Consider the following 16,486-nt stretch of genomic DNA (forward strand, 5'->3'; position numbering starts at 1 on the left):
TAACCACATCTTCACTAAATCGCACCCCTTTAAAAATATAGACATAATGTCCTGCATCACTGGCATCTGCCTTCACTTAACTGCTCTACCATGTCATTCACTTTCCATACCTGATGCTTCTAAGCACCAAAAAATTGGATTTGTTACACCGAAGGCAGTCAGTGGTTTTAATCAGCTGGAATCCTATTCCTTATTTATTCATTGCCTGGTGCCTTGTAGGCATAGATAGCTTCCCTTCACATGAGACACTGGCTCCAAATATTCCATCCCTGGAGAAGATCTCTGATTCTTGCTTTTCTAAGGGTCTCCTGCTGGCAGTTTTTGAGCGTTAACATGTCTCTCCCACACTTTTTGGCAGAATACCGGTGGTCAGTGGACAAGCTGATGGCTTGTTCGGCTTCCTGTGGCCACAAAGGGGTGCAGCTGCCCCAGCTGAGGTGCTTTCTGGATGGGGCCGAAGTCAACATATCCCACTGCAAAGAGAAGCCCAAGCCAGCCCTGCAGCCTATTGCATGCAACAGAAGAGACTGCCCTTCACGGTTCGTCTGTCTCATGTTAAAATGTCATACATGCTATTAAGATGTGCTTGAATGAGTTCTTTGTGCTGGATGTCATGCCATTGCAACCTCTCTGGTGCCTGTCTGGAGAAAAGTCATGGCTAAAAGGGGACTTACAGGTGCTTAACCTAGACAGTTGGGAAATTGTAGCAAAATTTGTGGAAAACATTGACCGTACGTGGTACAAAGAGTTTACTCCTTCTAGTAATTAGGTTAGAAAATAATAGGCTATCACCTACTCTTATATTAGCAAAGTTCACATCTTGAGTCATCTTGGGTGATTCCAGCCTCACCCTACATTGAATAAAAATAGCATGCCTGTCTGAGGTCTGTACATGACCCAAGAACCGTAGGGTCATATCTTTTTTTGTGTTCCACACGGCTTCGTATCAGGTTATCCCAACAATATAACAGACAAGAAGCTAAGTTTAGCAGCTGTTTGGGAGTTTTATTCTGAGTTCCTCTGTTGCCTGAACATCAATATGGGCAGGAAGTAGCTGCAGCTGCAAAGAATTCCCTTAGCAGTGTGGAAATGTCTTTTGTAAAATGGGCATATCTCATCAGATCTAGTGGGCACAAAGCAGGGTCAGACTGAGTTCTGCCTCCTTTTGGAGATTGCTAACTTGTGTTTTCCTTGGGATTGTAGCTCTCTGCCCCATAATCCCCTGATTGTCAGTTACTGCTAAACACAATGGAGCCAGGACTCCTTGAAAGACTCCTGACTACATTTAGGCTTGCGTGTGCTGCTTCCTTCCCACAAAAAACATTTTCCTTCTTTGACACCCTTTGGAGAGTCAGCATAGTGTTATACTCCCTCCGTGTTAAAAATGTCCTGCTTCTGCAGTTGAGTGGCTCTTTATCTGAGATGTGTAAACTTGCTTTTCCATATTTTTCTGGGGTTTTACTCCCTCCTTTTCCTTATTTCCACTGTGGACATGTTGTGTTTCAGTACACAAGCACTTAAAAGTAGTCAGGTTCTCAAGAGAAATTTAGTAGAACTTCTCTCATTCAACAGTGATTTGGGACTTGTATTAAAAAAGAGTCTAAACTGAGGCAAGGAGAGGTGCTAAGCAACCTGATGAGAAGTAAGCGGCCAGATTTACCACTCTTGGGTATATGGCAAGGTTCTGTTTAATTACCTTTTAAAATATATTCCTACCACTCTTTGCAGGCAAATGTTTTCTGAGTTGCCAGCTGAGTCATAAGAAGGAAACCAAAAGAGATTTGATGAAATATGAAACATGCTCATTAGCAGCAGTTTTCCTTGGTGATGGCAGTAAATTCTGTGGGAATGGTTTATGTCTTTTTATACCTTCCCTGAACTGTAATGCAACCCACAATCCTCCCTTAGCTCCTGAGAAACTGCTGAGATGTAAGCTTGGAAATAAAAGTTGATTGAAATGCAGAGCAGAGCTTTACGAGGGCTGCGGAAACTTCAAGTTCAACCTCACCAAACTGCATGAAAAAAATTGCAGTGCTTTTGTTTTCTGTGTTGGGAGTTTGTCTGTTTATGTACTTTTTTCTGTACCACGGGAGTTAATCACCCGCAAAAGACAGGAATAGCAATGGATGTCTCTTCATGGGGCTGTTGCCTATTTTTTAAAGTAATCGTAAACATTGCTGATGAGGGACGTGATAGGCACTGTTTTTCTCCCAGTAACACACAAATCCTGCCGAGTATCCTGAAACTTAATGAAGCAAGCTGCTGACTTGGCCATAAAACTCTTCAGGAAACTAGTAATCAGTCCGATCTTTCCTGTTCCTACCTACCTCCTTCCCAAACCTGACTGTATGACTGTTTCACTTAACGATCCTTAACCAGACAAAACATGTTGTCCGTCCTGGTAAGAGTTTGGACCTGGACTATTATATTCTGTTGTTACGGGCTTTTTGCTAGTTAGACAGGATTTTTTAAACCCCAGCACGTATGGGTTCAGAGCCTCAGCCTCAGATGGTCTGAACTCAAGAGGAAAGAAGAAAGGTGTCCTTTGTCCCTGGGCTGACTATGCACTGGCCCTATCCCTGAGCAACCTTCAGGCTTTTCGGATTATCCCAGCTGCCAGGGGCATAACAGAGCAGGCACACACCAGCAGGACCCAGCGGCTTGTGCCTATTCTGTCAGCAGCAAGTTCAAAGAGGCCTGTGAGCTACTCCAGCAACTTTACGGAGATAGTTTTCCCTACTAAGTGTAGGGAAATGGGTGTAAAAAAAGGTGTAAATGGGCTAGTCATTGCTAACATTGGGACTGTAACCTGTGACTGAGGCCTCCGTGGCACAGTGGTGTAAGAGCAGCCATGCCCAAACCCTATGCCTGGGATAGAAATACATGCTACACCTTTAAAAGCAGCCTAAAGGGCTAGAAAATGAGTTCTGGGGCCAAAGAACCTTGAGAAAGATAATATAATGAAAAATGTGCTTTTTTTCTCAGCTTTCATGCTCTGAGCAGTTTTCAGTGGCTCCTATGGGAGGCTGAGGCACCTAGCACCTTCCAGGATCACATCCTAAAGGAACCAAGCCATTGTTGCCTTTCCTTGATCCAATACATAAAAAGCTGTTGGCACCAATGATCCTGCAGATGGTGGCACGTATCTGCCCCCTGACCTGTTCACCTTTCTCTCACAGGTGGATGGTAACATCGTGGTCTCCTTGCACACGGAGCTGCGGTGGAGGCATCCAGATGCGGCGAGTGACATGTCAGCGCCTGACAGCGAAAGGCAGCTCTGTCCCAATGTCGAATGAGGCTTGTGCCCAGGTGTCCAAGCGCCCTGTGGACACACAGAACTGTAACAGGCAGCCCTGTGTTGAGTGGGTGGCTTCCTCCTGGGGCCAGGTAAGGAACAAGCCAGCAGGCCAAGGACAGCCTCATAGTGTCTGCAAGAAAAAAAGTGACAGAAAATGACAGGAGTGATTTTGTACCCTAGTATCCTTAGGTTACAGCCTTCAGGTTTTTGAGGAGGCAATTAATTTGCTCAGCTGTTTCAATTTGAGTTTTGATGCACTGCATACTTGGATTTCTGTAGCTTCCCATGATTCCTAGAAACGTTCCTTGTGAACAGGACTTTTACTGCAGACCCCAGTATCGTCCCCACTGGCAAGGTCTGCAGCTCCTCTTTATAGTGACATATAGTGACATAGCTTTCTCCAAGTTTTCATTCCCCTTACCACCCAGTGCATGTGTTTCAGTTTTGGCTGGCAGGAGTCAGGACTGATGACTGTGAAAGGTTTGGCGGGGGCGGGGGTGGTTGTAGAGTAACCCGGTTTTACAAAGTTGCTGGTGTTGCCTGAGAATGCTGAGAAGTGGGAGCTTTCTTGATTTGCTTCATGATGAAAAGAAGAATGGAGGGCTAAAAGCATTTTCAGACTACTTTATGCTGTTTTGCCGATCTTCAAATTCTCTTCTTGAGTTTCATACAATGATCAGATGCTAAAAAGCTTCACTCTGTAAATACCAAATGTTCCAAGTATTTAGAGTTAAATCACTTTATTGTGGTAATCCACAGAAGAGTTTTCTCTTTGTCTCTCTGTGAGCTATGAGATGTCCTAAAAAGATATTTGTCAATATGAAGTCAGTTATAACCTGGGAGCAGTTGTTGCTGCATGCTTCCTCCCTTTTCTCTCCACCTGACTGAGCTGTATGCTGTATGTGGAAGTTGATGAGTCCACTATAGTCCAGACTTAGGGGTAGAAACTCACAGATTTTAGCCCAAAGATCTCCAGAGTGGTGATTTACACGGGGGTATAGCATTCCAGGGTGAATGAGAGACAGGGTTAAAAACACAGAAGCCAGTTTTTCTAGAGGTTAAAGCCAGATACCAATACTACTTTAACATCACTTTTGATGAAATAAACATTTTCAAAGGAAAAAAAAAAAAGCACTTTAACAAAAGCAAAGTACTTATATATCTAATTGAAATGATGAGTCAGGTAAAGGTATAGAAGCGAGGCTTCTTACCATGTAAAGGAGGCTAAGAAAATAATTACCTAGAGTAGTAACTATCAGTCTTGACATGTAGTGAACTATCATGAAATATCCTTTTCTAATTAGCATGTGGTAAATCAGTTTGGAAACAACAGTAAATGCTATGTCATTGTATTAGAGGTTAGAGTAATACGGTAGTTTGTTATAATAACCACAGGCATTCTGTATTTGCTTGGGGTAGTATGCAAAATACATTGCACTGCATCAGGGTTTTTTACAATGGTGGTTGTAAAAAGTGTCTTCAGCTACTAGAACTCATTATTGTTCACTACTTGAAAACAAGTTCATTTAACTCCTACTTGTGCATTTTGGAAATTTCTCTCATGAAACGTGGTTGAGATATTGTATTACCTTTATGAGTAATGCTTGGAATTTTCCTTGTATATGAAAGAAGCAGATTTTCACTCCCTGAGGAATTCCATCTAAGGACTGGATTATCCTTGCAAAAAGCCATTTACCTCATCCTTGTTTTGTAGATCATTATGGGCTATATTGTTCCCCATGACATGATACTCAGCTGAGACAATCAAAGAGGTCTGAATTAATGTTAGACCTGAGCATTATAATATAATATTTCTTCTACCTGGCTCAAAAAAAAAAAAAATCATCAAGTCCCATGTGATTCTATACAGCTCATTCTCCAAGTCAGAAGAATGTTATCTAATTGCAGTCAGGAAGATATCACTGGCTCGGTGGCTCAGTGGATCAATGTCCTTCTCAGTAGTATCATGGGGCATCAGGTCCCTGTTGCCCACACATAGTGACCAACTTTCCCAACTCACAGAGAAAATAAACAGACTACCTACTCTACCCCTACCTCCAGAATGAGTTCTATTCCTTCATTTAATGTTAGTGACATTTTGGTCTCCACGATGTAATCCCATAGTGGTTGAAAACTAGTGACTCAGGCTTGCTGGTGATGAGGAGCGGACAGTGCAAAAGTGCTCCACATACTCCAAAGAACATTTCCATCCGCCTTGCCCAACAAGGGGGTTGACTGGGAGCAACTGGAAAGCTGTCAGTCACTGTTCCTCAGTTGTCGGGGTGAGGGGAGAGAAGTAGCAGCAGGAAGGGAGTATTACACGAGGAGTGCACGGTAGTATGAAATAGGGCTCCTGCTGATGGGGGGGTGGCAAGGGCAGAGGGATCAATCATCAGCCCTCCCATGGCCAAAATTCCTCCCTCACACTAAAGTCCCTTTCTTCATCCCTCAGTCTGATCTTGAGTATAATGTCCAGATACTTTGAAAAATAAAATGTTTCCTAACAGTTGATATAATTTTAAAAGAACACAAATACACTTCATGCCTATATATATAGCTTCATACCTGTAGCTAATTACAGTTTAATCAAAGGAGAGGATTAGAACAGTTAAACAGTAAGCGTGTGATTGATAAGCCTGAATACGTTAGGATAACCTCAGTACTGGCGCAAGCTTGCAGATCTGCTATGCTCGTCATGGTTGCTGCTTTTGTTTGTTGTCCTGCAGTACTTTTAAATTATTAAATGGAGTGGAATATGTTCTTCATTCAACACGTACTTGCTTATTAACTATTTGCCCATAAATTTTGATAGTACAAGCTGCAAAATGCACAATAAAAGGAATATATTGAGATTTCCTTTATGGATCATAGGCTCTTGGCTAATGACATGAGAGCATTTTATTTGCCTTAACAGATGCATTTAAGAATGAACTATTGAAGAGGAGAGGTAATGAATCTACAAAGCAGATACAGAAATGCAGTTTTAATGCTGCTGGAGAAGAGCGAGGTAGGGCAGAATACGACTGCGTGCTTAGCCTTCAAAGCCTGCAGAGCTGCAGGAAGTGCTCAAAAGCTCATCAGTCGCTGCACGGCAGTATGCGCCTTATTTCACCAGCAATCTTATGAAAGGGGAACTTGTCCTGCCTTTTACCTCCCTTAGGTGATTTTTCTGTGTTCACAGTGTAACGGGCCTTGCATTGGACCACGGCTGGCTGTGCAGCACAGGCAGATATTTTGCCAGACCAAAGATGGGACTTCTGTGTCATCAGATCAATGCAGTGCCTTACCAAGGTAGGACGGGAATCTCTTATGTCTGAAACCGCTACCCTTTGCAGAGATGTTGAATGGACTAGTGTCTTGACTGACGACTTTTGGGTTTTCCCTATGTAACAAAGAGGTCATGCTGCAACCCAGTTGCGTGGCACAATTCTCACCAGGCTTAAGCCCAGGCTTCACTGTTTGTTCCTGTGAGCCCCAGAAAAATGCACTAGTTGGACAACAACTGGCAAGTCTTCTAGGCATGCCAAATCCTGACTGAAAGGCTGTGCTATCCCTTCTTAAGCTGCCAGTCTCCTCCTCCTTTATTTAAACACAAGCTCTAACTGGGCAAAAAAAGGGACTCCACAGCTTTTGTTTTCCTGCAGATAAACTCCACTGTCAATACTGTAAAGACATATTTTCTTTACATGAGACTTAGTTGTGTAAATCATGCCTGATCGTGACTGAAAATCAATATAATGGGCTCTTTCCTCACTCCCACTCATGTATTTCCATTTTCTGTATGGCAAATAGGTGGGAATCAAGTGCGCCTATGCATCTTCTGTGATGCCTTGAAGGAAAAAGAAGGGTTTCGGCATCAGTTTTGTTCACACTGGCTGTAAAGACATAAAAAAGTGACAGAGCCCCTGCTGGGTCTTACTGATTGCCACTTCACTCATGGCGTCTTTTCAGTGGACCTATGGTTTGGCACTCCACAAAATGTCATGGAGAGGACATTTCAGCCAAACCTTCAAGTAGTTCAAATGGTTGTTTAGCTCCAGTGGTGCTATACCAGCATGCACCCTCTGAGAGCCTGGTCCCTGAGCGCAGTTACAAACTGCCTTTCAGTATGCCACTTGCACCTGTTGAAGACCTGACCCACTGGTGCTCTGAGCGAGTTCCGTTTGGGATAGGCAAGGCTGGCTGTCCCCAGAGCTTGCGTGGGGTTGGACTACATGGCCTTTAAAGGTCCCTTCCAACCCAACACATTCTATGATTCTATGACACCCGGGGCAGCATGCGTTTACTCCCTGGGCAGTGTGGTGATGGGTCATCCCTCCCTCCCCCTGCCCGCAGGCCTTCGAGCACCCAGAACTGCTGGACTGATGTCTGCGGCGTGCACTGGAGGGTCAGCCTGTGGACCGTCTGCACGGCTACTTGTGGAAACTACGGCTTCCAGTCCCGGCGCGTGGACTGCGTGCACGTGCGTACCAACAAGCCCGTGCTGGAGCATCACTGCTCCTGGAGGCCACGGCCGGTGAACTGGCAGCGCTGCAACATCACGCCCTGTGAAAACGGTAAGTTGATGAGAGGAGGGGAGGCGGTGTGGGGCAGCGGGGGAGAAAGAAGGCAGAGCTGTCTCTCAGAAATGCAGCACTGCACGCTTTGCACCTGGGCATCCAGGGCAACCTCCAGCCTGAGCATGGGCAAAATGCGGTGTCCAAAACTCAGCAGTGCCCATTGCAGTTTTTTGGTGATGGTGTTAGCGCTGGGATTGCGTCAGTGTGCTAAGAGGATGTGAAATGGCTGATGCAGCCTTAACTTTCTGTAAAAGGTACAGACAGAAAGAAAAACGGAAGTCACAGACTGCTGATTATAGTTAAAATACAGTAAGTCTAAATCCAGTGGGTAGGTTGATGACCGAAATTCCTGGAGTAGAGGTGTTTGCTTTCAGATGGCAAGCAACTCATTGGGCCTGCCAAAGGACTAGAAAAGTTACAAATATTTATTTGGAAAAAAAAGAACAGATTATGTGTCCCTTTGGAAACAGTGCCCCACTATGGCAATGTCCGCTTGGGAACCACCAGGCAGCACAAGTTTAAATCACTACCTTTTCACTGGCCCGGCTCCCACTTCACATGCTGATTTTGATGGGCAGATGCCACCCTGCACAGAAGCAGCAGCAGAACCTGCCTGCGTTTGCCTATAGCCACAACAGCTCTGACACTCCCTGTCCATAGAGGCAAAGAGGTTTGGACTCTAAACCAGTAAGCTGAGTTTGGGGTGCCCTAATGGAAGTGGAAGAGCTGAGGGAGCTTACAGGTACCAAGCAAGACCTTTGCTGTCCCTCCAGCTTCTTCCTGCTATATGGAAATATCCCACATCTAGACAACAGTGGAGTTACCTGGCACAGGCATTACTGGAGAGGGCTCTACAACTGCTCTGTGATGATCCCCTTTCCAGCATTAGCATGGGAAGTGGGAGTCCCTCAGGCAACAACACAGCCACACCCAAGGTTTTGTAGGGATACTGGACAGTTTTCCAACCTGGAGCTCAAAAGCAGGACGCTGCAGGCCTTAAAAATGGTCCAAATGATACCAGGACCTAAGTCCTGGGGGAGTTCAGAAATTGCATCTTCACCCTGCCCTGTGTTCTGCAATACACATGTGAAAAGCACAACACAACACCCGGTCAGCTGGGGTGGCACTCCCACACCACTGTCTTGTCAAATGCAAAGGTTGGCCAAAGTGTCTTTGAGATACTCTGTTAAACTAAGCCTCCGGTTTTATTTACTACTTCATCTTTGGTTTAACAACTGTTATGAAACTCTGAGAGCCTCCCTAAAATGCTGGTAGATCACAAACTGACAGAGTGTTGGAGCAGCCTCAGAGGCCCTCTCCCCAGGCTCTGAAAGCAAAGCCTGCCCACCACATTCTCCTTTGAGCCTTTGGCTGCTTGAAGCCTCTGCTCAGTCTTTGCAGCAAGCTCATACTCACCGTGAGACCTCCCAACACAAAGCTGTCTTGGTCCCCCTCTCGGCCACCCCATGAAATGTTCTCAGGTAAGAAATCCGTCTTTCATTGCTTCATCGCCACTTCTCCTTTTTTGTTTCCCCTTCGGCAGTGGAGTGCAGAGACACCACAAGGTACTGTGAGAAAGTGAAGCAGCTCAAACTCTGCCAGCTCACCCAGTTCAAGTCACGCTGCTGTGGGACTTGTGGAAAAGCTTGAGGACAAAAGTGATGGAAATGGAGGAACAAGGGGATCGCAGCCTTTGCTTCACAGAGGCAAGGACTTTTACAGAAAATATAAATGGAATGGAATTCTTTTTTTCATTTTATTTATTTATTTCCCTTTAAAAAAAAAAAAAAAGAAAACCTTTTACCAAATCATTGTTGTAAAGGGACTTGACAAGTTTTCTCTTCTACGAATCTGGGAGACAGAATGCAGCAAAACATGGTCATGAGGGTAGGCCACAAAGAGTCAGTGAGCCCCATGCCACCAGCAGTGGGCCTGAGAGAAGTGGGGCTGCCCCATAATCCATGTACATGCCTGAGGATACACCAGGAGGCAGATGGGGAAGAAAACCTAGCATCACATTGGACCACCACAAACTGAAAGAGGGTGGATTTAGATTAGATATTAGGAAGAGATTCTTTACTGTGAGGGTGGTGAGGCACTGGAACAGGTTGCCCAGAGAAGCTGTGGATGCCCCATCCCTGGACGGGTTCAAGGCCAGGCTGGATGGGTCTCTAGCAACCTGGTCTAGTGGGAGGTGTCACTGCCTACAGCAGTGGAGTTGGAACTAGATGACCTTTAAGATCCCTTCCAACCCAACCCATTCTATGATTCTATGATTTTAAATAGTCAAACAGCTTGACAGGTCATGGGGTACTGGAGGAAAAAAAAAAAAAGGCTAAACTAAACATGCAGCTATGCAGTATACAGATACTTTCAGAATATAAGCGTATGATTTCGCTTTACAAACCTATTTGTTACATCCAAGATAAGATTCCTTTTACTAAAGCCCTCTCTCCTTCTCATGCCAGACTTTCAAATTATTTCAGTGGGAGATCCTCATGATCTTTGAGGATCTGGTGTCTGGCGAAGTTGAACCAATGGTGTGTGGTGTAAGCGAGTCTAAAACACACCTGAAAATGTTGCCAAGTTGTGCTTGTGAGGGAAGATTAGGGATAGGAGGGTTGCCCTCACCACGGAGGTTAGGTGATGATGTTAATTATTATCCAGGATAAGGAGAGAAAGTATGATCTGCTGTTGATAGACTGTAGCACAAACCTACGAATGGTGTCCTATAGAGAGCGCAGGCAGGAAAGATAGCAATTGTCTGTGGGAACAGGAGCTCCTTCGCATATCCATCCTACTAACACTTATTTGGAAAAGAGAGGAGTACCAGTTCCCAGAGTTCAGGTAGGTGCTTTTAGACCTGGGGTTTTGGAAAGTAACTTGAGGAAGTGGGTTTTCCTATCCTGCTAATGTGAAATTCCTCTCTCCTGGCAGCCAAGCCTTTTGGACAAGTAGTAGAAAAGTGCTGTATTCTGATTTCTTGTGGTTATTCCTACTCTGTAGTAACAGAATGGATACAGCATCAGCCGCAGAGGACTAATGCCAATAATTTTTATCAGATTACTCCTCTCCAGCTGCCTGCCACAACAAAACAGGTGCTATAAAGCAGCACATTTTTAAGCCCACGTGTAACACTCTGAAGATACAATCTAAAAAGTGAGGCTCAAACATCACATCCACATCATGACTTTGCATGCTGTCTGTGAGTCTTTCCCCCTGGCCAGCTGCAGTGGTTATTCAGCCAGTGAAGTGCTTCATCCTTTTGGTTTCTGGGTGCTCTCTGCTCTGCTCAGCATAGAGCCCTAAAATTAGAGGAAATCTGCAAAGTAGGGACTTTGAGCACCGTGAAACTTTAAAGGAGAGTTGTTTGGATCTGAGGCTTTGGTTCAAGACCATCTCTAAATTAAAGGCTTGGCTGTGCCTCTCCTGTCACCCCTGGTGGGGTACGTGCCTTGTGGTACGTTAATGAAATACTGTTCCAAGGACTGCTGTGTTACAGCTTCCATGACGTGGATTTTTCAGCAAAACTAGGAGTCCACTTTTGAGATCAGTGCCAGGTTCACGACATTGAGCTGTCTCAAGTTGGGTTGCTTCAAAACACATCTGGCAGTGAACGTTCTTACTACAAATGGGTCTTCAAGAAATAGTGTTGCTAAGCATCAGTGTAACTTTTTATTTAAAAAAAGAATGTCTTTCTATGTATGTAAATGTATATCTTTTCTGTATATTTATTAGGTTTTCTTGTACAAAAAGTGCAATATTAATAATTGTACATTAATTTGTCCAGATAAAACTATTTTGGGTTTTTTTTTTAATCTCCCCAGAACTTTGTTCCTCTAAAATCAACAGTAATAGCGTATTTCTCTTAATTTTAATAGCATTTGCATTTAATTGGGGATCTGCTTCACTGTGCACAGAGTGCTTTATAAACTATGACATGAGGGAGGGATGATGTTTTTAACTTGTGAAATGATAATTATGCATGGAATGAAGGACAATTCCTTAACAACAATGATAATAATAATGATGATGACGATGTGGTGGATATTTCTAGTACAGTAGTTAACAAAAAGCAGTATGGGGAAGTATTTTCATTTGTTTAATAGCAAAACATATTCAGATGATCACATGTTGAATAGTAGCTGTGTAACTGTGCATAGGCATAGGATATACAGGAATGATCAGATCTGGAGGGGCCACTGTGTTGTGTCTGCACAGTGTGGATTTAATTTCACATCTGTCTTCTGAATTGTGACTTGGCAGCATCTCAGTTAAGGGTTGCTGGATATTTTATGAAAGGATGCTTTCCTTCTCTAAAAAGAAAACAAAACAGCAAACTTGTATTTATATAACTTTTTGTACAAGTAATGCAGGTTACTTATTTATCTACTGCTGTCTGACGTGTTGTTTATTAACCTTAAAAACAAAAGCCAAACAAAGCAGCAAAGCTGTTGGAGTACTCTGTCCTTATTCTGTATTACGATAACAGCACACAGCTGTCACTCAAAATACACATGATCTACCTGCCTTGGGGAAAGAGGATGTCTTAACTTATTTTTAAAAATCTCCAGCCATTAAGATTCTGAACGCTGTTTTGCAGGTCTGATTTAATTCTTCATTTGCCTTACGTTATTCATTTTGGATATTTTCTTGCCTCTGTTACTCTTGCAGAACTGTAAGGCCATCACTGCTGGTCCTAGGATCATGAAAATCAGTAAAATATCATATTTTTCTATGCAGCAAAGCTTAAAAATGTCTTGTGACTTTTCCCAGCAACTTATGGCATGAAGCAATCCCTATTACTTCCGTCTTTCTTTGTAAATCACTGCCTTTAGTAATGGAGCTTGCAACTCCTCGAAGCATCAAGTGTATACATAGAAGGAATCCTGGTAATGATCACAATTACAGGGGGAGAGGCGAAAGGAGAAAAACACTTAATAAAGCAAAAGCATTTTCTCTCAGCAAAAACAAAATCAAGTTTGAAAACTAAGCTTGTTCTGCTGTTGCTCTTTTCCAACAAATGATACGATGTCTCTTCTGAAACAGAACAGTGATTTTGCTCTGATTTACTGGCTATTTCCCTAGTATGATCTTCCTGTACCTGCCTTTTAGACACCTATACTGCAGGTAAATAGTACCTCGCACACACACAAACACACACAAAGATGCAAGCCAAAGACCAGGCCTAAGACTTCCAAGCAACAGCACTGAAGACAATGGGAATTCAGTCCTTCATTTTGAGTAAAACAAGTAAAGAAGCTGGTGCTGATGTAAAATGAACAGCAGCCCAGCTTAGGTTCTCAAGAGAATAATTTTTTTATGCATATGGCTCTAGTTACCAGTCAAGTCAAAAAGCCTTCAAAACCTTCAAAGCAAGCTTCCAGTTTTGTTCTCCCTACTAATTTTCCTCAAGGAAGAAAAACAGCTCTGCAACAGGCACAAAAATGCAGTGCTGAAAGGTTCCCCACAGGAAACATACCCCTGCCCCCTGTGATGTGGCAAGGTAAGCACGGCTAAACTACTCCAGGCATGTACGTCTGCAAACATGCCCTTAAAACCATAGAAGCCATAGGCAGAGTTTTCCAAAGTAACCTTTAGCTGGAAATGTTTTTCCTACTATCTGGCCATAGCCATATGGACTGCAATTAAAACTTTTTTCCTTTTGAAGTTTTGATCCTTTTTGCAAGTTACCCTATCAAACGAAAAGCTGATGGACACCTTACTACCTGTTTGGTGTCGGTGTCCAAACACTGCTTCATAAATAAATTTGATTATTCTATATCAGCATAAGCTGACATCTCTATTTGTAGAAAAAGTTGAACCAAGTGCTTACTCTCTTCCAGATTTTCAGGACTGTAGAAGTCCTCATAAGTTCTTCATGGCATCTGGCAGGTCATTTCAGCTAGTAATTGACTGAATTAATTTCATTAATTCAATTAGCTAATTTTTAACACAGAAGCTTTCAAACTGTTGTGTATGTCAGAATTTCTCACAGATGACCGGTGTACACAGATGGGAAGATCAGAACTGCTAATGCTAACTATGGCTCTGTATATAAGCTGCAGACCACAGTTTGGGAATCATCAATTTAACCATTCCCTTCATTCTCTTGTTTAAAGGTATATGTATATTTATAAATAGTGTTATGTATCAGCTCTCACACTCAGCTTTTATTTGTGGAAACCAAAGAAGATAACAAATACTTTAGTTTGAAAAAAATGAGGGAAGGGACAATCAAACATCCTTTTTCTATTGATCTTACACATTTCTCACACTAAAACCATGTTGGTTTATCATCATTTTCACCTGTGTTGCTCTTCACCTTCTCCACCCAACATCTTCCCTCCAGTCAATCAGAATCAAATCTAAAGCCTGGTCATATAGTAGTCATTTTAATCAAATTTTGATATAAATTTCTTACTAAAGCTTTTCAGTAATATGCAACCCAATATGCTATTTATCCAGATTTGTAAGGGGAAAAGCCATGTCTCAGCATCTCCACTTCTGATCACAATACTCATTTCTATCCCCTCCTGCCTTTTCACTGAGATAGATACAATTTTCTTGCTCCCATTCTCAACTTCACATGTGAAGACACGAACACAACAATACGTTTTATTCTCCATCTGTCCCTCTCAGAAGCAAATGCGGTGCTCAACTTCATCTTTCCTTCAGTGATCACCGATGATGGCTAAGACTAGAAGTCCACGAAATCACATGTATATCAGCTCATGCTCATATAAAGAAGGCTTTACACAGGAGGAATCAAGGTTAGCACAGCAAAAAAATGGCTTCTGACCAATAAAAAAAAAATCCACCGAAAAAAACAAAATAAGATGAAATAAAATCAGTTTGTAGGTACTGTTGCTAGAGATGCTGAGGGCAAAGCACATAACCTGTCACTGACATAGAAAGTAGCTGACAGCATAAAGAAAAGTGTGAAAGTTGAAATATTTGCTGCCAGTATCACCAACTATAACCGCAATCGGATGCAATTCATTCTCATGAGAATCTTGCCAGCGCTTTGGGGTTTGCTTTTAATGTGGGAAGCCCACTGGACGTGCTTTGCCCTTCACACGTATCGGCTCTACACTGGTGCCTGCCTTTGGCACTGCGACTGATGAGCACACATGTTGGGAGACCTGCACACGCTCACCTCACACAGAAACCAGAGATTGCCTGGGAATGTCTTTAAGGCCCCTCTCTGAGTCCATATCAATCTGTACCCTGTGCAAGTTGTACTGCCTCAGGCTGCTCTGAATTGCACGTGTTGCTTGTCCATGAAGTGTGGCAGATGGGAAGGCGCCATGCAGCATTGCACCTCCCATCGCACACCCATTTCTCCTTGGTACCTCACTGCGCCAGTGGCAAGAGCCCAGATCCACTCCTCCCCCCCTCACTTGGCTTACATCGCTCCAAAAAGCTCTACAGGTCTTTGAGCCTGATGAATGATTTAATTACTAAATGTAATTACTAAACATTACTTCTTTCCAAGGAGAGACTCCATCCTACCACACTCCTTCCACAAGCCCTACAAAATTACTGCCTCTGACAGCAAGAACAATGGCTTCTGGGGAAGATAGGCACCGTGTTTCTAAAGAACAGAGTTTTCTGCACGCCATGTCAGTGAAGCTACTGCAGCATCACCACTAAGCTCACACAACAAAAGGGTCCCTGGTACAACAAAATGCTTGTCCTTCACCAGAGACAGCACTCCTATCTCACAGGGTGCCTCCACACTTGCCCAGACAGGGATTTCCCGGGTACTGGCTGAAAGACGAGGCATTTGGCTGTGTCCCTGAGGCTATAGGAGGTCCACAGCACAGGTGGTAGGACTACACTGTCTGAGGCCCCAGCTGAACCGAGCCCAGGCAGGAGACTCTTCTCTGCGGGTAGAGCAAGTGCTCTGCAACCAGGGAGGAGTGGGGAGGCAATTCAACTGTCCTGGGCAAGGATAGGACTTATGAAACCCTGATAGCTAGGGCTTATAAGCCAAAACAATGAAAAAATGGTGTACTGCTTGTTCAGGTTGCAGTTCCCTATTCTTCCTGCTAACACACTGCTTACCTCTTAGGAGCAGGGGAAAAAGGGGAAAAACAAGAGTGTTGCCCTAAGCCTTTAATCCCTTTGCAAAGAAAACTTTATATTTGTGTAGATATAAATAAAAATATGCTGTTTTATGTGGCTAAAAGGGAAGGGGACACCGGACGGTTGTACTCTGGCTACATATAAATACTGTTTGCTTAAGGAGCAGCAGGATGTGAGTGATTGCATGGTAAGCATATAGTTATCCACACAAGCTTAGGACGACACGGGCATGAGAAACCACTCCCTACTACTACCCTCTTTAATACTATAAAGTAGTCTGCTGCTTCTAGGTCTCGCATGAGGTCTGAGCCTACCTCGTTTACAAACTCCGCAGGGCCAGTGGCAAAGCACCATCATAAAACCTGAACCAGAAAGATCACACCAGACGGGCCGTGGACAGCTTGCTTTCCACGTGAGGAGCCTTCTCTGAAGGAAGTGCTTAATGGTCAGGCTGAGGAGTAATTTGGTTTGGGCTATATCGAGACTTCCCCCCACCCTTTTCAACATGCTGCTTTTTTTTTTTTTTTAAAAAGCATGA

General features: G+C 43.5%; 1 protein-coding gene across 2 annotated transcripts in view; it reads left to right on the plus strand.

Moving 5' to 3' along the window:
• The window catches only part of ADAMTSL1 (ADAMTS like 1), a 470,647-nt gene extending 458,149 nt beyond the window's left edge, over positions 1 to 12,498 (plus strand). For both annotated transcript variants that reach the window (XM_074570361.1, XM_074570362.1), the window contains 5 exons: positions 359 to 539; positions 3,180 to 3,387; positions 6,480 to 6,589; positions 7,634 to 7,854; positions 9,401 to 12,498. In XM_074570361.1, coding sequence (XP_074426462.1) covers positions 359 to 539; positions 3,180 to 3,387; positions 6,480 to 6,589; positions 7,634 to 7,854; positions 9,401 to 9,507 — 827 coding nt within the window. In that variant the 3' untranslated portion in view covers positions 9,508 to 12,498. The remainder of the gene's footprint in view (positions 1 to 358; positions 540 to 3,179; positions 3,388 to 6,479; positions 6,590 to 7,633; positions 7,855 to 9,400) is intronic.
• Positions 12,499 to 16,486: the final 3,988 nt, after the last annotated feature.

The sequence above is a fragment of the Larus michahellis genome, chromosome Z, assembly GCF_964199755.1.
Source record: "Larus michahellis chromosome Z, bLarMic1.1, whole genome shotgun sequence".
Taxonomy (NCBI): Eukaryota; Metazoa; Chordata; class Aves; order Charadriiformes; family Laridae; genus Larus; species Larus michahellis.